This window comes from Mandrillus leucophaeus, unplaced genomic scaffold (genome assembly GCF_000951045.1).
Source record: "Mandrillus leucophaeus isolate KB7577 unplaced genomic scaffold, Mleu.le_1.0 Scaffold1342, whole genome shotgun sequence".
In the NCBI taxonomy this organism is placed as follows: Eukaryota; Metazoa; Chordata; class Mammalia; order Primates; family Cercopithecidae; genus Mandrillus; species Mandrillus leucophaeus.
Window position 1 is genome coordinate 36460 of NW_012101302.1, and position 22416 is coordinate 58875.

The 22416-nt window shown below is 39.6% G+C and overlaps 1 protein-coding gene across 3 annotated transcripts; it reads left to right on the forward strand.

The window, feature by feature from the left end:
* The first annotated feature begins 4355 nt into the window (after nt 1-4355).
* LOC105534394 (chromosome unknown open reading frame, human C3orf17) lies at nt 4356-19628 on the forward strand. Of its 3 annotated transcripts, XM_011973097.1 has the most exons (9): nt 4378-4675; nt 6643-6797; nt 10534-10613; nt 11144-11275; nt 11735-11812; nt 13133-13494; nt 13833-13894; nt 16130-16389; nt 18492-19628. In XM_011973097.1, the coding sequence occupies exons 1-9, from the start codon at nt 4573-4575 to the stop codon at nt 18958-18960; spliced, it is 1701 nt and encodes a 566-aa protein (XP_011828487.1). In that variant the 5' UTR covers nt 4378-4572; the 3' UTR covers nt 18961-19628. The 3 variants fall into 3 exon arrangements, with proteins under 3 accessions (XP_011828488.1, XP_011828487.1, XP_011828489.1); XM_011973098.1 differs by lacking the exon at nt 6643-6797 and having other exon boundaries at nt 4356-4675; XM_011973099.1 differs by lacking the exon at nt 6643-6797 and having other exon boundaries at nt 4560-4675; nt 11186-11275.
* The last annotated feature ends 2788 nt before the right edge of the window (nt 19629-22416 follow it).

The window sequence follows — 22416 nt, forward strand, 5'->3', positions numbered from 1 at the left end:
ATTAACTTAGGTGCTACTGTGAAGGTATTCTGTAGAAGTGATTAATGTCTACAGTCAGTTGACTTTACTAGAGGGGATTATTCTGGGTAATGTGGGTGAGCCTGATCCAATCAGTTGAAAGGCCTAAGGAATAGGACTTAGGTTTTCCTGAAGATGTGAAGAAAGAAGAAATTCCACCTGTGGACTTCCTCTTCAGCTCCTGCCTGAGAGTTTCCAGCCTTATGAATTTCACACTTTCCTATCTGACCCCTACAATGGTATAAGTCAATTTCTTTCTGTAAATCCCTTTATATATATCCCACTGTTTCTCTTTGGTTGGTGGAATCCTGACTGGTACACTATCCTTAAAATCAGAACAAAACAAAACAATACTCTTTTTGATCCTGCATCTCTCTGTCACCAATAAACTTTGTTTTCCCTTCTATCTAAGCTACTAAAAATATTGTCCTATATTCACTGTCTCTACTTCATCCCTTTGCAATCACTTTGGAGCTATAGTCCCATTTATTCAACTGGTGAACTGCACATTTTCTCATGGATAGCCATGGGCAATCTCAAACTCAGTACATCAAAAGTCATCTTATCACCCTTGCCACCTACCTAAATCTATTCTTCTTCTGAATGTCATACTTCAAACTTAAGGTGAAAACCTGGAAGTCATTTGTATTAGTCCATTCTCACATTATTATAAAGAAGAACCTGAGATTGGGTAATTTATAAATAAAAGAAGTTTAATTGACTCACAGTTCTGCAGGCTGTACAGGAAGCACAACTGGGGAACCCTCAGGAAACTTACAATCATGGAGGAAGGTAAAGGGGAAGCAGGCACATCTTACGTGGCCAGAGAAGGAGAGAGAGAGAGCAAAGGGGGAGGTGCTACACACTTTTAAACAACCAGATGTCATGAGAACTCACTATCATGAGAACAGCAAGGGGAATTTCTGCCCCCACTATCCAATTGCATCCCACAAGGCCCCTCCTCCAACATCGGGGGTTACAATTCAACATGAGATTTGGGTAGGGACACAGACCCAAACCATATCATCATTCTAGACATGCAAATACTTAAATAGGTTGAGCATCTTTAATCTGAAAATCCAAAATCTGAAGTGCTCCAAAATGCCAGACTTTTTGAGTACTGACATGATGATACAAGTTACCCTGAACACATTAATTTTCACTGCATTAATGGTATATCATTTTCCTTACTATTAAGCACATATGTGTGAATAAGTAGAAGAAAATGATTACTTAACAGTAGCATATAAATTCAGAGTCAGGAATGATGTTGACACCAAACAACCACAAATTGTCCACATGGGTAATTAAGATGTACACAAACTTTGTTTCATTTACAAAATTATTAAAAATATTACATGACACTTTCTTCAGGCCGCGTGTTTAACGTGTGTATGAAACACAAATAAATTTCATGTTGGTACTTGGGTCCCATACCCAAGCTATCTCATGTATATTTGCAAATATTCCAAAATCTTAAAAAATTGGAAATCTGAAACAATTTTGGTCCCAAGCATTTCAGATAAGGGATACTCTCAACCCATGCTAGACATCTAAATACTGTCTATATCCAGTAGAAATGCTTGAAGGTTTGGGCCTTCATTGTTTTTGGCCTTAGCTTTTGTAATAGAACAGATGGGCCTGGTCTCCTTACTTCCAACATCTTCCCTCCCAAATTTGTTCTTCAGAGTGCTCTTCTGAGGCAAGGTGACAAAAACTGCTCTGCCTAAGACTCAGTGAGTGACTCCTTTATCACCTATAGCAAGGGCATGTCAACCTAGATTACCATCACAAAGACCTTTTAGAAACAGCCCTACTCAGAACTAATGAGTAAGAATTTCCAAAGTGGGACCTGAAAATCTCTACTTTTAAAAGTTATCCAGGCAATTTTGATAATCATTTGGGTTTCTGAACTACTGGTCTTCAGGTAAAAATCCAAATTCTTCCCATGATCTGACACCAGTATCTCCAGCTCCATCCCTCAGCACAAATCATGTCCCAGCAGTACCAATTCAGGACTAGTGATTCTTCAAACCCATGCTGCTTAACATCTCTCTGTAGGAATATCGTTCTTCCCTTAACTGCCTGGGGACTTCTTATTCATCCTTCAGAAGACTCTATTCAAGCATCATCTAACCTCATATCCAGCCAGTAAATATCTACTGAGGCCCTACTACATGCCAGGCTCTGAACTAAGCATTGAGATAGAAAGACCAGTTAGCTATGTCAGTGGCAGTTCTCGCTTTCAGTAGGTTCATATGCCACTGGAGAAACAGACATGAAAGTAAACAAAGAAATATAATACAGCAAGGTAAATTATGTGAGAGAGGCTCTGGTAGTCTGAATAAAGATCCCTCCACCTTACACCCAAAGATGTTCACATTCTAATTTCCATAATCTGTAACTATGTTACCTTGCACTGAGAAGGGATTTCTAGATACATAACCAGACTGCTTGAGATTTCAGCACCCCAGCATTTTTTTGTGTGTGTGACTGAAATAATAAAAAGTTTGATCAGGCCCTTCCTTGCCTGTACATGTTAACCACCCGCTTTTTGCCCAGTATTCCTTGTTCCCACAATGTAATTATAAACTGCTGATGTACTGTTTCTTTGTGAAGCAGAAGGAGATAACTTCAGGGTCATAAGAATAGTTTGCAGAAGGAATGAATTCCTTAAAGGACATTGCAACCAGCTGCCATGTACATACGGCTGCACAAGGTATTATCTGAAACGGAAGAAACACAGACTTTTCCCCTGGATTCCTTGAAACTCCCTCTCCATTACTCTCTAGCTTCATAAAAACTCCCCGCTTCTTTTTTGGTATTGTGGATCTGAGAGATCTTGCTCTCCTGCCCTCCCGCTTTGGTCCAATAGAATAAATACTTCTCTCTCTCCAAGCACCAGTATCTCAGTATTTGGCATCAGCTGCCCATCCGGGACATGAGCCTGAATTTGGAGTTCTAAAACAGATGTGATTAAGTTAAATATTCTGAGATGGAGTGACTATCCTGATTATCTTGATGGGCTCAATGTAATCACAGGGGTGTTTTTAAGAGGGAGGCAGGCAGGAGGGTGAAAGAGAGAGAGGAAGAGGAGGAGACTGAAAAATGTCATGCTGACAATGAAGGTGGAGGATAGTGAAATGAGCCAAGGAATGAAGGCAGCCTCTAGAAGCTGGAAAAGGAAAGGAAATGAATTCTTCCCTAGAGATTCCGGAAAGAACCAGCCCTGCCAACTTCAGTCTAGTGAAATTAATTTTGGACTTCTGACCTCCAGAAATGTAAAATACCTTCTACTTATTTCAAGTCATTAAGTTTGTGGTAATTTGTTAAAGCATCAGTAGAAAACGAATACATAAGCCAACATAGAGCACTGTGGTAATACATTAAAGGGGCCTCTGTATCAAATTATGGAGTGAGGATGGGGTGTTTAGGAAGAATTAACCAAAGTGACGACCCCAAAGCTGAGGAAAGGAGATTGTTTCCGAGGATGACCCAGGTAGAGTAAGGAGATGTGTAAATGCGCACAGAAAGAGCATGGAAAGTGTTTCAATAAAGTAAGACTGTCTGCATGAAATAGTAGTAATAGCATCAACAATATTAACTATGGTACATGGTTATTGTTTGTATGCCAGAAGTGCCTTGGCATTTTACAAGTCTGTGAGATTGATACTATTATTATCATCTTCATTTTACCCACAGGGATGCTAAGGTCTGGAGGAGGAGGTAAGTAAATTTCCTGAGATCACCGAGCTAGTAAACAGCAAAGCTAGAACTAGAACCTTGGCAGTCTGTTTCTAAAACACTGTTTTTCTAATACGTTACTGTGGGAGTCTTAAGAACTTAAGGGGGCAGTAGCAAGGCTGAGGATAAATGAATTATTAGAAAGATATTAATGAGGTAAGGATTACTAGAGCTTGGAATATGATCTTGTCTTGGAGACTGACAAAAGTGGGAATGACAGACAGGTGTCTTCCAAGTTTCTTTGATGTGATCTCGGTTTTGCTGTGGGTCAAGACATAAAGGAGCCTCCCTTTACCACTCAAAGCAAATCACTCGTTCTTGGCTACAAATTCCACACCTTGCATAAACCTCTTTATTTCATTTCTTCCTTTTTCCCCTAATGTCTGAGGCAGAGTTGGGGGTAAAAGCACCAACTCACCTCCGGGCCTCATTTTCCATATTTGTAAAATGCCTGGAAGTATTTAATAGTTCCAAACTTGGTTGTGCTTCCGAATCCCCTGCGTGAAGTTTAAACAAAATGCAGATTCCTCACCCCATTCTCAGAGATTCTGTTGGTTAGTATTGGGATGGCGCTTTTTTTCTCCCATGATTCTACGCGGCCACGTACTGGTAACCAATGTACAGATTACGGGGTCCTTCCCAGTCCCACGCGTTTACTCCGTGAAGGCCGCCTCCCGCCCGGCTCCTGGCCCCGCCCGAGCCCCGCCCCCTGCTCCCTTCAGGCCTGGACTAGGTCCCATCGCCCCACCTCCGGTCGCTAGACGTGCTCTCGCGTAGCTCCGCCTTTCCTAGATCTACCCGCCTCGCAAGATGGCTGGGTTACCGCAGGGCCCGGAACCTTGGAACCGTGTGAGAATTCCTAAGGCAGGGAGCCGCACCGCAATGACAGTGCAGAACCCCGGCGCGACCCTTGGTGAGTGAGGCGCCGGGCGAGGATGGGGGAACGTTTCCGGAGGAGGCAGCCAGGCCGGGCCGGCGTACGTGGCGGGGGCGGTACCGGGACTTCCCGGGCCCGGGGGACGCTGGGAGAGGGCGCGGGGCACGTAGGGGTCGAGCGGTGCCAGCACTTTACTGGTGTAGCTCGTAGGGCCTCTGGCTTAGCAGTCCTTCATTGAACCAACTGTGCTAATGCAGGGCTTGGCTGGAGAGATGAAGGACTAAGGCTCAGCCGTGCGCTGAGGAGGCGGAGAGAGGTGGGCTCAGCTGGTGCCTGGGAACAGTGCTCCCTGGGAACCCTTGTTCACCCGGGTCTTGGGAGTCTTGTTTACCCTTCCGTCCGTTTCCCCTTTCCGTCTTTTTCCTGACCCCTGCCCCCGAGAAGCGGTTGACGTCACCTAAGCACTGGGACTCAAACTGCGATCTTTTCGGACCGCTATCTGCTTATCTGTGAAATGGAGCTAGTCCTCCTCCTACTCACAGGGGCGTCGGGAATATCTAACGATGTAATTAATGTAGGAGACAGTGCTCTGTAAACGACAGTGTTTTACCACCTAAATGGATGGTATTTGTTAGGGTGAAGGGCATATAGTAGATAGGAGCCTGGCGCAGGAGCCAGGTTGTTTGGGTTTGAATACTAGCTCTACCCTTTGCTGGAGCTTGAGAGAGTTACTGAACCTTTCTGTGCCTCACTGATCTCACTTTCAAATGGAGATAAAAGTAGTACCTTCCTCATAGGACTGTTTTAGGGGGATGAAAGAGTTGATAATGTAGAGAAAGCATTTGGAACACTGCCTGGCATGGTAAATGGACATTCGAATGGTAGCTGTTACGAATGTTACATACGTAGCGCGGGGGCCCAAGTGGGAGAATACAGTCAGTCATGGGTTCTTTGTTTCAGGTTGGGCTGGCAAAGCCCTTTCCTCATCCCTGTTTTCACTAGAGACAAACTAAAAACCATGACTTTAAGCTGCAAAAAGCCTAAAACAAAGCAGAACAACACAATAAGGCGGATTGGACAAGCTTGATTTAGATCATCACATCCCCTTTCCCATATATCCATCCTACACACTTCACAGATTATCCCATCTGTCCGTCCTACACACTTGACAGATTAATCTTCCCTCTTTCTCTATTCAGAAATTCTTTAACAATTCCTATTAGGTATGGGAAATTCAGTAACTCACTACCCATCCCTGAGGCAGCCCATTCTGTCTTCAGAGAGTTGTTGGGACAGTAAGAAAATTCTTGTTAGGTAGCAACCAGCGTTTACTTCCACCTGGAATGCTAGTGCTGCCTTTAGAGCCATGAATAACACATGAACTGCATCTTACGGACTACTACAGATTTTCAGACTAGGAAGCATCTGCTGATGAGCACCGGGTGTTCCGTCAGGCGTTCATCAAATAATACGATTTCCAGTTACTGTGGTGGTTTTTCTTTTCTGAATATGTTTGTGTCTCTCTTAAAGTGATATCCAAACACAGAAGCCTTGATTTTGAAGACTGTGAATTTATTCATTCTGTCTTGCTTTTGGGAATAGCAACATGGGGAGTTGGAGAATTATTACACTTGTAGTGACATGTGCCCCACCTCCAAGGTGGGGGCGTAAGTGTACACATGAGGCGTAAGTGTACACCAAATGACTGACAGCAAAGTATTCATATGAAAGATTATTAAACCATGATAAAATGCAATGTAAAGATACAACTTCTCGTTTAACAGATGTTCTCTTAATGATTTCCTGGACTTTATATCATCTGTTACCATTTTTCAACTTCTCTTATACTTGGAATCCTTATGTTCTTACAGTTGAGACAGATTACATTTGTTTTTGATTCCTTTAAAACAAATAAGGGAAGATGCTTTTTTTCAGTGTGTTTTTAATATAACATACTTAATGTAGAAATATGTACTAAATCTTATTAAATATCTCTGTTTCAGACCTTTGCATTGCAGCTGTAATTAAAGAATGCCATCTCGTCACACTGTCACTGAAGAGCCAAACCTTAGATGCAGAAACAGATGTGTTATGTGCCGTCCTTTACAGCAATCACAACAGAATGGGCCGCCACAAACCCCATTTGGCCCTCAAACAGGTGAGGAAGCCCGGTAGATGAGACCCAGCCTGTTCACTTGAAAATGTAGAGCACACTGCCACTTACTATTTTGCTATTTATGGAAATCTTGTGGAAATCTCAGTAAATTACTTGTGTTTTATAGGCTGATAGCCCACAGTTACATGTACGCTTTCTTTTTTTTCCTGAAAGCATTTCAGCATTTCAAAAAGTAATTTTTGTTAGAAAAGAAGTATGTTTAGATTAATTCTTTCCCAGTCTTGTTTCTAATGGGCAAGTAAACATTTTCTTCATTATATACAATCTATAACAACAGTGCCTTTGCCCAGTGCAAAGATAAAGTGAGTTGAGCAAGACAAAATGTTGGACATTAAGAAACAGTTCCCTGGGCATAATCAAAATGCTGAAATTAAAAAAAAAAAAAAAACAAACTTGTCTACTTATTATGGGGTACATAATCTAATTGGTGGTATGTTAGAGTAAATGGATACATAGCAAGTTGTGATGTAAGCTGGTTTCATGTAATGTCTGGAGCTTAACACAAAATTGGACCCTCCAGCTCAGGGGCTACACCATAGAGTAGAGCCTCTTTTAAGCTGGCTTCCTGATATGCTCATTCATTCATTCATTCACTTAATTCCGCAAGTATTTTCTAGAAGTTCAGAAGGCTATCCATTGTGTGACAGGGCTACCTTGCAAGTGTTTTTGAACTTTCTGTGTGCCAGGCACTCTGCTTAGTGCTGTGTATAGAGTAGTGAAAAAGATGGACATAGTCTCTAACCTTATAGATGCATGCTTTCTAGTTAGTTTTCCACCCCTAGTACTTAAAGCAAACAGCGTGAAGATTTCATCAATGAAAGATCTGGGATCATGGTCTTTCCCTAAATTTTCCATTCTAGGGTAGCTTTTATCTTTTTCGGAGTCTTTTTAATCCAAAAGCAAGCTTACTAACCCTCCCAGTGAATGTATTTTTCCTTCCAGCTTCTGGGTTGTGAATAATCACCCCGTCATAAAAAAGCTATTCTCTAGTCTCTCTCTTTTATGTAGCTCTCCCATCCAGGCGGTCAGTAAGACAAAACTTCCTCTGCATCTGGTGCCCTCTTCAGTTCTGGCTGCCATTTTCCTCTTAGACCTCGTCAAATTTTAGTTGTCTTACTGTCATAACTGATGGTTTCTCTTTCAGCTTTTCCTAAGCTCTGGCATATTCTAAATATTAAAACTAGGTTAATCATCTGAAAATACAACTTTGATTTTTAGTGGTTCTCCATTGTGTCCTGAGTAAAGACCAAACTTCTGGCTGGGCGCGGTGGCTCACGCCTGTCATCCCAGCACTTTGGAGACCGAAGCGGGTGGATCACGAGGTCAGGAGATGGAGACCATCCTGGCTAACACGGTGAAAACCCATCTCTACTAAAAAATGCAAAAAATTAGCTGGGCGTGGTGGCGAGTGCCTGTAGTCCCAGCTACTCGGGAGGCTGAGGCAGGAGAATGGCGTGAACCTGGGAGGTGGAGCTTGCAGTGAGCTGAGATCGTGCCACTGTACTCCAGACTGGGGGAGAGAGCAAGACTCTGTCTCAAACAAACAAAAAAAAAGACCAAACTTCTTAGTTTGCCTTACAAGATCTGTGATCTGGCCTTTTCAGTCTTCTTAGTTCAGGCTTCTCTCTCACGTTCAGATAGGTCATATTCCAGCCAACCTAGACTCTTAACAAACCTGCATGCTCACTGTGTGTGTTCCTACTTCTGAGTCTGCTTACCTGGTCCTGTATGTTTAGAATGCCCAGCCTTTCCATGTCTGCCTGTTAAAGGCCTTCCTATCCTCTAAGTCCTGGCAGTGATAATCTATGTTGTAGTACTCTCATTTTGTTATATTTTTGTGATTATTACTGAAGTTGTTGTTTTTTTTTTTTTTTTTTTTTTTAATTCTTAGCTATTTGGGCCTCCTCTTTGTACTTCTCTTATAGTATTTAATATAGTCTGTGTTGTGGTAAAGTTATTTGTGTATATATTTTATATTCTGTGTGATCCCTGAGGTGGGAAACATATTTTATCCTTATGTTACTGCTGCAGCTGCTATTACCACTTCTACTGTCTTACAACTGCTTAACATTTCACAGTTACAGAGAACTTTCATGTAAGTACTAGACTCGGCCTGTCTCTAAACATTCCCCTAAGTGGAACACAGAAAATAGTTTTGATTCCTGTTCTGTGGAGTACATGTAGGGCATGCTGGGAGATAAAATGGTATTAGAAACTTCTGTATCTCTAGTTGCTAAAAATCTAGAAGTAAAGATAGGAAGACATGTAAAATATTTAATTAAATGCTGAAATAAAAACAGACCCTATTTAAAATTGCAGTCTTCTCAGCACTTCCTCTCTGCCTTATTTTTCTTCATAGCACTTAACACCACCTGCCATTTATTGACTGCCTTTCTCTCGCAGCTATAGTGTAAGCTCCACAGGGGCAATGTATTTTGTCCCTTTTGTTTACCGCTATAATCCAGTTCTTAGAACAGTGTTCAGTAAGCACTCAATAGCATCTTTTATTTTTTTTTTAAAAAAAGGTAAGAGCCATGCATTGTACAGAATGCTGTAGGAATTCTGTAGTCCTCAGGAATACCACACAAAGCGCAGCATGGGACTGCATCTAGACAGATAAAAAAATTTGGATGGGCGTTGATACTGGCAATGAGAGTATCTTGCCAGAGCTTCTAGAAATTGAACCAAGGTTATGGATTCTGTTTTAACAACGGTTTTCAGAACAACGGAGGGAACAATCCTTGAATTCTTTGGTGTCAGCTCCTATCTTTTTCAGTTTTCAAGTGTGGACACCATCCTTTGAGGGAGATATTGACAAACCAAGATGGTAAAGCACTTGGAAAACATAGTAAGTGAACTGTGGTTCAAAAGGAAACAAAAGGGCAAAAAATTCAAGAGAGAGAAGGGAGGAAGAGAGAAGATGCAGAGGAACATAAGGACAAGCTTCATCTACTCAAAGAATGTATTTGTTCAGTGATTGAAGCCAATCGTTTTCCTCATCTCTGTGGTACTTTATAGACTGTTGAAATTTAGTAGTTAATAATTTGCTATATTGTTTTAATAGTTTCACTATTAAAAATTGTGTTGTCGGCCGGGTGCGGTGGCTCATGCCTATAATCCCAGCACTTTGAGAGGCCAAGGTGGGTCTCTCAGGATGGTCTTGGTCAGGAGATCGAGACCATCCTGGCTAACACAGTGAAACCCTGTCTCTACTAAAAATACAGAAAATTAGCCGGGTGTGGTGGCGGGCACCTGTAGGCCCAGCTACTTGGGAGGCTGAGGCAGGAGAGTGGAGTGAACCCAGGAGGCAGAGCTTGCAATGAGCAGAGATCGCGCCACTGCACTGCAGCCTGGGTGACAGAGTGAGACTCTGTCTCTAAAAAAATAAAAATCATGCTGTCTCGGCAAAATTATAATCTTGAGAATAACCTGTACTTGCTTTTGTCCCCTTTATAACATCAAGCTCATTGTGGCATATACTGATTTCTTAGGAGTCACTTGATTTTAAAAATGTGTTTGGCTGGATAAATTCCAAATTTGTAACCAGAAACAATTGCTTGCACTTTGGATTTCTCAACCCTGAAAAAAAATAAGGTATTCTGTGATATTTAGCATAGTTCCATTCTTTGAATATCTAGAACTGTTTGCTTCCTGGTCATAATCAGTGACCCTGTCTGCATTACATACACATGAATTTGAGCTGCTCTTCTTCTTTCAGGTTGAGCAATGTTTAAAGCGTTTGAAAAACATGAATTTGGAGGGTTCAATTCAAGACCTGTTTGAGTTGTTTTCTTCCAAGTAAGTGGTCCAGTTGCTTTGTGATGTGGTGGGCTGGGAACTCAATGTCTTGTGATCTCCCTTTGGATTTCTCTATGCTTGGTGTTGGAATATAACCAATTATACCTCAGCTGTATAAATTTTGTTTTAATATGGGGCACCTGGTGTTTGTGGTACTCTTCTGTTATTGATCTGTGGGAGTGACTGGTGTGACGTTGAAATCTGGGTCGTGGTAGATTATATTAAAACATCAGAGGGCTGTTATTGCGCATAACTTTATCTCACATTGAACTTAAAGCAAGTCTTCACTTGAAAACTGCTATAGAAATGCTTTATACTTAAAAATGAAAGTAAAGGGAGCCTGCAGATAACTGAACATGTGAAGGGTTGCCCAGGGAGGACGTGGAAACTCTGTGCTTCTGCCATACCTTGCTCTATGCATCTCTTTATTTCAGTCCTTTGTCATATGCTTTAACTGGTAAATGTAAAAAAAAAAAAACACACTTTTTTTTTTTTAAGTGAAAGTAATCACTTTTTCTATTTTTTTCAAGTGAAAATCAGCCCTTAACTACCAAAGTGTGTGTTGTCCCCAGTCAGCCAGTGGTGGAGTTGGTGTTGATGAAGGTGTTGGGAGCCTGCAAGTTGTTGCTCCGCTTGTTGGACTGCTGCAGCAAAACATTTCTGTATCCTTGAATATCTTAAATACACCTTCGTTTGAACTGGAATTGTTTGGATATTTTTGACAGTATTTTTATTTGAAAGCTAACACTCTGTAGGAGTTACAATCTACAGGAATTCTTAACCTTCGCTTCTTGGCCTTCTTTTCTCAGGAATTGCCTGATGCAGCCATTGCCAGAGACTGCCTGTCAACTGTTCAGCATGTATTATCCTAAGAGCATTGACAGCTAGAAATTCTTAATCTTAGAAACTAAACTTTAAGAACTAAATTTAATAATGGGAGCTCTAGCAGAGTATTTATTACCATATTTTAAAGATTTAAATTCTTAAATAGAACGTGTTTTAAGGCTTTAATACCTTTAAGAAAATTCTCTTTACTTCCAATATATTTCTTAATTCATGATTGTAACTTACAAAACCCACATTACTTTGATTTTGTTTTCTACCTTAAATTGATTTTCCAGTTTGACTGTGAAACATCTAGGTTTGCAAGAGTTCATTATTTTAAACCTTGTGATGGTTGGGCTGGTGAGCAGATTATGGTATGTACACACCTCTGACATCCTTCATTTCTTTCTCATCTCTTTTCAGCCTGGATTTCTTATTAGTAGTTTTCAAACTTATTTTCCTATGGGGTTACGGGAGGTGCAGATATTCTCTGTCTTGATTTGATCAGAGTTTTTTGGGGGTAGATTGGGAAGCTGAGTGCTAATGGCTATGTCAAAGGAGTAGGCTTTGTATCTCAATCCACGAGATCAGCCCAACACTGAACAACTAAAAAAATTGGGAGTGACTGGTGTCACATTGAAATCTGGGTCATGGTAGGTTGTAGTGAAACATCAGTGGGCTTTTATTGAACATTAAAAAAACTAATGCCTACGACAGGGAATTGCAGTAATAAAAAATTGTTAGCAGTAGTCGTATTACAACAGGCCATTTAAAATGATGCTATTCCTGGGCTGGCTATATCACTTGATTCTTTCTGTCACTTGGTTTCTAATTTTTAATGGCAATGATAAATGCAGTTTTTGACTTATGTACTAGCCTCTTTTCTTCCATCTCAAACACCACTGCTTTTTTGAGCATATTTGGTTGATGTATGCTGGTAATATTTGCTAACTAAGAGACATTCTTTTGCGTGTCTCTCAGTACATATTGTGAAACTGATCTGATGGATAATTAGAATTTGTCCGTATCTGTAAGAAGGCCTGTTTTGGGCCATTTCAAGCAATTAAGATTATTAGCTCTAATAAGAATATAAGAAAACATTGGATGGGGAAAAGAAAAAAAGTGTCTGTGTTTAGAGATTGAAAACTTTGCTTTGATATCTTAACCTGGATATCTCAAATACTATTTCCTATTGTTTTATTATGATTATAATTATTCTACTCAGAGAATCAGAGGTAACTGATTACTAATCATTATTTTAAAATGCTAAACCTTTGATACTCTTTTCTGTAATGAAAATAGCTTTAATTTTTGCTGATTATAATACATGCCTGTTTTAAAAAATTTAAAAAGAAAAATGTGAAGAACCTGATATTTGCCTAAAATCTCAACATCTACTACACTTAAGACTTTGATATGCATCCTTTTGTACATTTCTCCATGTAGTACTTTTTGAATATGTATATTTTTTTCCTGGTAGACTATCCTACAGTTTTTTGAGTAACATTTTATACTTGGATTTTTCTGTTGGGATGGACTAATCTGGCTGTTTGCAAGTGTGCACCATAGTATTTTTTATCTGTACTGGAGGACCTTGATAGCCCTTTATTTTCAGCTTTCAGTCTTGCAGTTTATTATGTAATCTGCAAATTGTAATTACTGGTTAATTAATGAGCTCCTATTTCTTTCTCTAGGGTTCTCTATAAAGGTGTTTTAAAAAGGTTGATTTTGTTATATGAGCCTTTGTTTGGATTGCTTCAAGAGGTCTCTAGGCTTCAACCAATGCCTTACTTCAAAGATTTTACCTTCCCTTCTGATATCACTGAATTTTTAGGACAGCCATATTTTGAAGCCTTTAAGAAAAAAATGTCTACAGCTTTTGCAGCTAAAGGAGTAACTAAATTGCTAAATAAACTGTTTTTAATGAATGAGCAGTCACCAAAAGCCAGTGAAGAAACCTTACTTGGAATTTCCAAAAAAGCTAAACAAATAAAGATCAATGTACAGAATAAAGTGGATCTTGGACAGCCAGTAAAGAATAAGAGAGTCTTCAAAGGTAATTTGCTTTGATACAGCACATACTCTAGTAAAACAAACAAACAAAAAAAGGAAACCTTTTGAAAGTAATAGGCATTGCATAGAAGGAAATTCAACATCTCACATCTTAATTTTGACTTACATTATCTATAGAGAGGTATGATAATACCTGTGCTTTCTAAGCTTGAGTACTTTAAGTTACTTGTTTCTGTAATTGCTTCCTAGTTATTTGCTTGCTTTATTCCTTTATTTATTTTGTGGTAATTTGGCAAGAAATGTCATGCACTTAAGAATTTGTTGTAGATTTGAAAATAGTATGCCTAAGGTTTTGTATCTGCAATTTTTCCACCTCCACAGAAAAGTCATCAGAATTTGATGTGAGGGCTTTCTGCAACCAGCTGAAACACAAAGCTACTCAGGTTTGTCTGGCTTCATTAAATTTAGCTTATGATTTCTGCTAATTTGTAGAGGATGCTTTTTACCAAGGGCAGAGATTGAATCTTCTCATTTTATCCCCAGCTCTAAGCTTAGTGCCTTCTTAGTTGTCAGTGTGTGCTTCTGAATGAATAGAGGCAGGGGATTTTTAATACATCTAGTTAATTCAGTTAATAGAGTACCTTCAGAAATATTTTAGTAGGAGTTTCTCTAGAATTTTAAAGTAACTGTAAGATCTGTTGTTAAGTATGGATTGTACTGCAGCTTAAGAGTATCGGCTTTGCAGTCAGATGGTTGGTTTGAATCCTGGCTTTGGTACTAGCTGTGTGACCTTCTGTGAGTTTCCTGATCTCTCCGTTCCTCTATTTTGTAATAGTAATATGTGCCTCATAGGGTTGTGCTAGTTTTAATGCATGTAAAGCGTTCGGCAGTCTGGGGCATGGTAAGCATTTAATTGGAGTTAGATGTTATTAGCTACTGTCATTTTGATCATCATCCTCATCGTTTTGTCATGAAGCTATTCCTTTACTCTTGTTGAGGTTCAAGTTTTAACATGATTGATTAATGTCTGTAAATTCTGTTTGTTCTGGACCTAGCAGCATATAAGTACATCAGCATTACTGTTTTACTCAGTAACTTGACTTTCTGTTTTTAACCCTGTCTTTGCAAAATGTCTTTACTTCTGATATTTTTCATGGGTTAGTTTACTTCTTTTATTTAAGAATTCTTAAGCATACTTTCTTGAACTCTTAAGGACTCCAGCTTCCATTGATGTTGTGTCTAATTCATGAATTCAGAGTGAGGAGTAATACTTTCTGTGCCAGGCATTGTTCTAAGTGCTTTTATATGCACGAAGTCATGTAATTATATCACAAAAGCTCTGTGAGGTGGGCATGCTTATTACCATTTTCATATTTCAGATGGGGAAATTGAGGCATAGAAAGGCCAAGAAACTTGGCCACATAGTGAATAAATGGCAGAGCTGCGATTTGAATGCAGGCAGTATGGTTTCATAGTCTGTCTTCTTTACCATTCACCAGTCCCCAGAATAGTTTTTCAACAGTATCTCAAGAACTATGGTGCTTTGTGAGCCTTGAAACTTCTGCAGCCTGTGCCCCTGTTTGTAGGTGACTGGCTTTGAAGTTGGTGGGTCAGGATCCCTCTTATTCAAGACTAATTGCTACTATATTTTTAGCAAATAGCACTAACTTGCTTAGCTTTTAAAGTAAACTACTTCTGTTGATCACCAAACATAAACTATTGACATGGGTCACCAAACATAGAATATTTATGTTAAAACTTTTTTTACTTCTGTAAAAGTGCCTTTTGAGTGTAAGAAATTTGGAAGAAGGTAAGCTTTGAATGAATGATAGAGCAGATCATCTCGTAGGCAGCATATTTTCATAAAGAAATAGAAAACGTTAGTAAAATCCAAATGCGACTTGGTATAGAAAGAAGGGGTTGAAGAAGTAAAGTTGCCTTGTCAGACATGGTTGAAGTAGAATTGGAAGTGTTGCTCGGTTGAGCATTTTTAACAGATACTCAGCAGGCATTAACTGATTAATGGTCTTATTCTGCTGGGCGCTCTGCAGGGCCCCATATTTTCCCTGTTTTCAGAAACATTTCTAAATTGAGGAGGTTTGCTCAGGATATGGAAATAAGTGAAAAACGAATTGTGATATTCTGTTGGTATAGAGGAGAGGGGCCTTCCAGTGATCCCCAACCCTCTGCAATTAGGCTTTGACCAGTATTTAATCATGTGGGGTTTTATTGTTGTGTATGTGAGATATGTGTGTTAGAATATTTATGTTAGCTTTCCTATGTCAGTCTAACTCAGCTGCAGATGGGACCTGTCCTGGTACAGAGGGGGAACAAAACAACTTGTATTTGGAGCAGTGGAGAAAAATTCAGTTTTTAAAGACATAAGGAAAGCTTATTGAGCAAAAAAATTTCCTTGAAGACTGACAAGTTATTTTTTTAATTTTTAGTTTTTGTGGGTACGTAGCAGGCATATATATTTATGGGGTACATAAGATATTTTGTTACAGGCATACAGTGCATAATAATCACAGGGTAAATGGGGTATCCATCACTTCAAGCATTTAGGGACTGATAATTCTAATTTTTAAATTTCGATTATAAGCTAACTTTCCCTGTTGTCATATAATTACACGCCGGTAACATGTCCAATATATTTTTCTCATGTTTTCACGTTTCAGGAGACCAGCTTTGATTTTAAATGTTCTCAATCCAGATTAAAGACAACCAAGGATTCTTCTGAGAAAGTGATAGGAGCTTCTCATGCCAAAAGTTTTGTGCAAAGATTCCGAGAGGCTGAGTCCTTCACACAACTTTCTGAAGAAATCCAGATGGCAGTTGTATGGTGCAGGAGCAAAAAACTCAAGGCTCAGGCCATTTTTCTGGGTAACAAACTTCTTAAAAGCAACCGGCTTAAACATCTGGAAGCTCAAGGTACTAGGTAGGTATATTGCAAAAATTATGTTCCTTTACTTTTTCCGTTGTCGTTATGAGTAAAAGTGTATATTCAGGTCACTTTTCTTTAAAATGTGATGTCCAGCAGCCGCAGTGGGGCTAAATTGGGATGTACTCAAACTGCAGTTCCATTTGCTGCTTTTGTTGTAAGAGAGCAAAACTATATCATTGGAGAAAGAAGATAAACAGGTGAATTGGACCTCAGTCATTTATGCTCTTCATCATTTCCATCTGCTCATTCAGGAACCGTTAAGAATGTCTGGTGTGCTGAGCCTGAGGATACAACTGCATAAAGACATGACTTGGTCTTCAGGGAGCTCAGGGTCTTCTGGAAAAGCAGCCGTTCTGCAGATAGCTTCAGCGCAGTGCAGTGGGATAAGGGCATGAGAGCAGAAGCAGAAGGTGCCTGCCTCCCATGAGGCTGACCCACGACTGCTGGGGTCTTGTACTGTTTGTATCAGCTGGACTCTATATATTTCTTTTCTGTGATTTTTATATTCAGAACTGTTTAAGGGTGCTTATCTTTGCTTGTGAACCAGTATTGCATGAAGTATTACATGAAGTTAGACATTAGACACTTCAGGGCTTAGTGGTAATGATTTCAAACACAAATAGGTATTAAGAGCCTATTCCACCTTCACAGAGGCAATTTTCTGATTTGTTTTTTATTGTATTCTTTAAGAAATATCCTGTGCATGCCCCATAATTTCTTATCCATAGTTATAGAGCTATTCAGGGATTTAAAATTAGTTCCTGGGGAGGAAGCACATATTAAAAATGTTGTTAAATTTTCTTTTGAAGTTTATAGAAAATATATTCCTGTTTCAGAAAAAAATTAGTATACAGTGAGGGTTTTGTAATACATTTTGATTAAAAGCGACAGGAAAAATAAAGTGCTTGAGGGGTTTTTACATTGAGATGGGTCCCCTAAAGGTGTGTAATAATCTAAAAGTCCTATGGCTGGAAACACAGCCTGAGATGGAGAGAAGCATTCTGTTTAAAATTGGGTTTAAAATCAAGGGTAGATGAGGCAGAGGTAACAACTAAAAGTTAATGAGAAGAGTGGCAAACTGGTGTTTATTGGTTAAACTATTACTCAGTACTCACCAGATATGGTGCTTCTTCATATACTGCCCTGTTTTGCTGTTTCATTAATATATTTGTAGTAAACTTCATAATTTATTTAATGCCCATAATAACACTGTGAGGTAGACAGTATTATTCCCATTTCATAGATGGGTAAATGGAGGATTTTGCTCAAGGCATTAGATGTGGAACTCAGTTCAGGCCCTCTGTTTTCCTTTCAACTCTGAAGTACACCCACCTTCTTCCCACTTAAAAGCCACTGTTTATAGTAAGATAAGAAAATGGTTTGGAAGCAAAGATCATGATTTATTATAATGGGCTTCCTCAAAGTTTTATATCCATGCTCATCTTTTAAAATCTATCACAAATAGTGAAACAATTCAGTAAGGCACTGATGAACCTTGTGGCAGTGTACCCTGTGTGGAAGCAAAACACCTAAAATGATCAGCTGTTTGATTTCTGAATTTCCAAACTTGAAGATGACATAGGAATCATAATTAGGGTAGCTTAAGGCTGTCAGTGTGTCTAGGCCAGAAGCCCTGTCTTCACATTCTTTTATAAACTTCTCTTAGCCTTTATTCCTTTTTCCTTGTTCATTTCCTGCTACAGCATGAAGCTGATTATCCAGATTCAGATTAATATGTACTGGCAGATTTTTTCATTTGTGATGTTTCCTCATGTCTACTCATTACATTATGAACAGATTTAGCAGTTATGAGGGAAATGCGCTAAAAGTACAGGGCTATCTCACCATTCAGTGAATTGCTAGCGGCTGTACTTTTGAGAGTTTGAAAGCAAAATGGGGACACATTTGTCTACACTTCAATCAGGGCATTTGTGCTCTGAAAAAACAGACTTGGGGGTGAAACGTTTTTCAATGTGGTTCTGGGATTGTACACAGGCATAGGACTTGTAGATAAATTGTGTATTTTCCTTTTCAGTTGGTAAAGAATGTTTTTCTGCATCTTAAGCCCTGATTTTTCCTCTCTCTGTCTTTTAAAGTTTGCCAAAGAAACTAGAGTGCATCAAAACGTCTATTTGCAACCACCTTCTTCGTGGCTCAGGTATCACAACTTCAAAGCATCATCTGAGACAGAGAAGATCACAGAATAAATTTTTACGGAGACAAAGTAAACCACAGAGAAAGTTGCAGTCGACTCTTTTAAGGGAAATTCAGCAGTTCTCTCAAAGGACTCGGAAGACTGCTGCAGATACCAGTGCTAAGTGGAGACTCTCACACTGTACTGTGCATAGAACTGATCTCTACCCTAACAGTAAGCAGCTCTTGAATAGTGGAGTTTCAATGCCTGTCATACAAACTAAGGAGAAAATGATGCATGAAAATCTTAGAGGCATCCATGAAAATGAAACTGATTCGTTGACAGTGATGCAAATAAATAAAAACAGTACATCAGGAACCATTAAGGAGACAGATGACATTGATGATATTTTTGCTTTAATGGGAGTTTAGGTGTTCATATGTGAGAATTTTAAGTGATTAACAAGGCTAGTTCAGTGTTCTAAGTAGAACTGCTAAGATCTGGAAGTACCACCTGGACTCACAGAGGAGCTGCTTTTGTGCAGCATTGCACAGGAGTTCAGTTCAGTTCAGTCTACATATAAAGTAGCACTGTGTCATTTCATCAACAAGTATTTCTTTTTGGTTTCAACTACATGCCAGGTGTTAATATGAAAAATCTGCCACAGCCTACCCTTGAGAAGCAGATGTAATTCCTTGAGGCTAGTAAGTCTCTGAAAAACTGAGTAATTTTATGACTTACTGGGCAATTTAATAATCGTTTGCAAAAACCATTGTGTCTTGAGGTAAGTGAGGAGGGAGGGTGGGGGATAGCAAGGAAACACCTGAAAGGTCACTTTGGCCTTAATTGGTTACATTGTACATAGGTCCACCTCTGAATACTGGTTTGTAGCTCCTGACAGTTACGCTGTCTTGTAAGTTGGAATTGATCATCAAGGTTTGCCACTGCTTGTATTACCAGGGACTGGTTACAACCATTATTTCTCTTCATTTGCTCAGCTTATCTCATACTGAAGTGCGTTTGGAGTTCTCCAGGCGGTTTTAATTGTATTTATTTGGCTACCAGTGATTGATTCCAAATAAATCTTTTTACAAAAAGGATATAAGGTGGTTTATGGTTACATATGAAATATAACAGGGTAACAGGTAGAGAAAATAAAATGAAAATATCAGGTTAGGAGACACAAAGTAGACCCAGGAATGAGGCTAGAACATATATAATTTGGTGTCAATGCTGTCATCTGATAGGGGATGTTGCTCATACTGTTGCTCTGAGGGAGTACGTCTTGAGTATTTTCAAATAATGATGTGAAGTTTGAGGTAGGTATCTTTCCACTGTTCTCCTTTACTAGAATTAGGTTATTAAGCTTCTCTAGTGGCCTTAACTTTTGTTACACAGAGATTTAAAGAAAACCAAAGCAGTACCTTAGTTATGTACTGCATCCTTCTTTTCCTCAGCCACCCTATTGTAACAAGTTATTTCCCTTCCATTCTTTATTTGGCTTTGTTCTTTCCCTGTCTGCCTTCTGCATTTTCTCAGTTATCTACCAGTGGTTCTCAAACTTTAGACTTTTTGAGAATCGCCTGGTGGGTTGCTAAAAGATGCAGATTAGTCCTTTCCTAGAGACTTATAAACGGGCCAGAAATCTGTATTTTTAACACGGAGCCCACGTGATTTTGATCCAGATGGCCCCAAATCCAGTTACGTAAACACTGCTTTAGCTTCTCTCCTGAAGCCTTGTTAAGTAAACTGGTTTAATCTTTAATCTCTAGTCACTTTTCATGTTCCTTTTGGCTTCCTAGCAAGTGGTAGTATCCATTTAGTGCCTTAAAATATTGACAATACCAAGGAGATTTCATTCCAGACAAATCTAGAAATGGCCATTAGCTTCTAAGTGTCCTTGTGTTCAATATGTTTCTTTTACCTATTGGGAAATGGAAGCTAAATTCGTAAGAGAACTGGTGTATAGCTTTGTGGACCATAGGGCTTATTTGCTGAGAGTTGAATAACATGCACCCAGTCCCCTAAGTAACCTTTTTTAAGACTTCGTGTAACTGATTCAGAAAAAAACTCCCAGTCTTTTAAGACTTCATTTAGCTGATTCAGAAAAAACCTCCCTGGGAATTAGGAGATTTAAGGTTCAGTCTTGCTGCTTCTACTTGAATGTGGCTTCACTGAGCTAGTCAGTTTCCCCTGGCTTAGGTTTCTGGATTTGACGTGGATTTTTTTTTTTCCCAAGAATGAAACTTTTATAGCTGAAATAAACTTTGGAGCTTATCTTTCATTGGAAAAACCAGGGAGGTTCAGTGAGTTAAGGACAATACAGCATGGACTGGACCACACCAGTCTAGCATTTGTTTCCAAATTCATTCATGTTCTTTTGGAGTATCTTCATCTCCTCATTTTCCTGTCTTCTGCCCTTTACTATTCTGTAAAAATGGCAAAAAAGCTTCACATGTGTACACAAAATGACACTGTGTATGTTTATAAGGAATTTAGTATTCTATATCAGTTAGTTTTTCTAAATAAATCGAAATATTTATCATTTAAAAAAATGTAATCTAAAGTATACCAAACTGTAACTTACCTCGTGAGATTAGAAACTATTGTCAGGGTCATCGTAGTGAATTATTATTATTACTACTTTTGAGACAGAGTCTTGCGCTGTTGCCCAGGCTGGAGCACAGTGGTATGATCTCAGTTCACTGCACCCTCCACCTCCTGGGCTCAAGCTATTCTCCCACCTCAGCCACCTGAGTAGCTGAGACTCCAGGCACCACCCTGCCCTGGCTAATTTTTTAAAAACTTTGTGTAGAGATGGGGTTTCACCATGTTGCTTAGGCTGATCTGAAACTCCTGGACTCAAGGGATCTGCCCACTTTGGTCTGCCAAAATGCTAGGATTACCCACATCCTAGCACCAACTTTATCACTTCTGATGGCATTAGGACACACAGGCCATTTATAAGAGCAGTGTTTGAGACCTCGTGTGTGTCACTTCAAAGCCTCTTGGCCTTCATACTAAAGTCACTGCTGTGGTAACCACTTTCAAGTAGGGCTGAACCTTGCCTCTTGCTCTGGGGACGGCTCACTTCCTGCCCCTGGGCTTCTCAACAGCTGCAGGAACTGCCTAGCACTGGGGTATGTACAACCCAGAAGAGGTGTGGGGCTACCCCATCCCCTCCTCAAAGAAATTCAGAGGCACAGTGTGAGGATAACTTCCATCTTGGATGCTAATCAACCATGTTGACTTCTGATAACCAGTTCCAGGAATGCCTCTGAGATTTCTACTTTTACCTATTAAAAGAACACACACTCACTGTAAATCCTGGCAAATTATAGGCTGTGTTGCAAACAGCATTCTTGCCTTTCCCTGAGGAGTTGACTTCAGTGTCTCACATGTTCCTTCTGAAGCATGTAAACCCTTTTCTCTATGTCATATAAGCCCTGGGTCGGGGGTAACTGCGGGGATCCACTGTCTCGTCACTGCCTGAGACATGGCTTCTGTGCATAAGTCCCTATTAAATGTTTCTTTCTGACACAATGGATTTGTCGGCCTCTTTCTTTGGCATCTCAGCACCCTCAGTCTTTGGGGATAGGCTGCATAGACCTGCTCACTGTAGAACACATATTTCCTAAGACTTGTCATAAGTTCCCTCAAGATCTAGCACTAGTGCCTACGTTTTGGCTAACTCAATGAATATGTCGTTAATAGGCCTGTCTTGTTTCATTTTGCCACTGTTTCCTGGGATCACTTCCCAAATTTACATATGTAAGCTTTTGGCTCAGGCTCTGCTTATAGGAGAACCAAGGATAAATCAAAGCAGTAAAGTAACACTGACAGACAAAAAGATGACTTCCAAGATAACTCTTTTGTTACTATATATT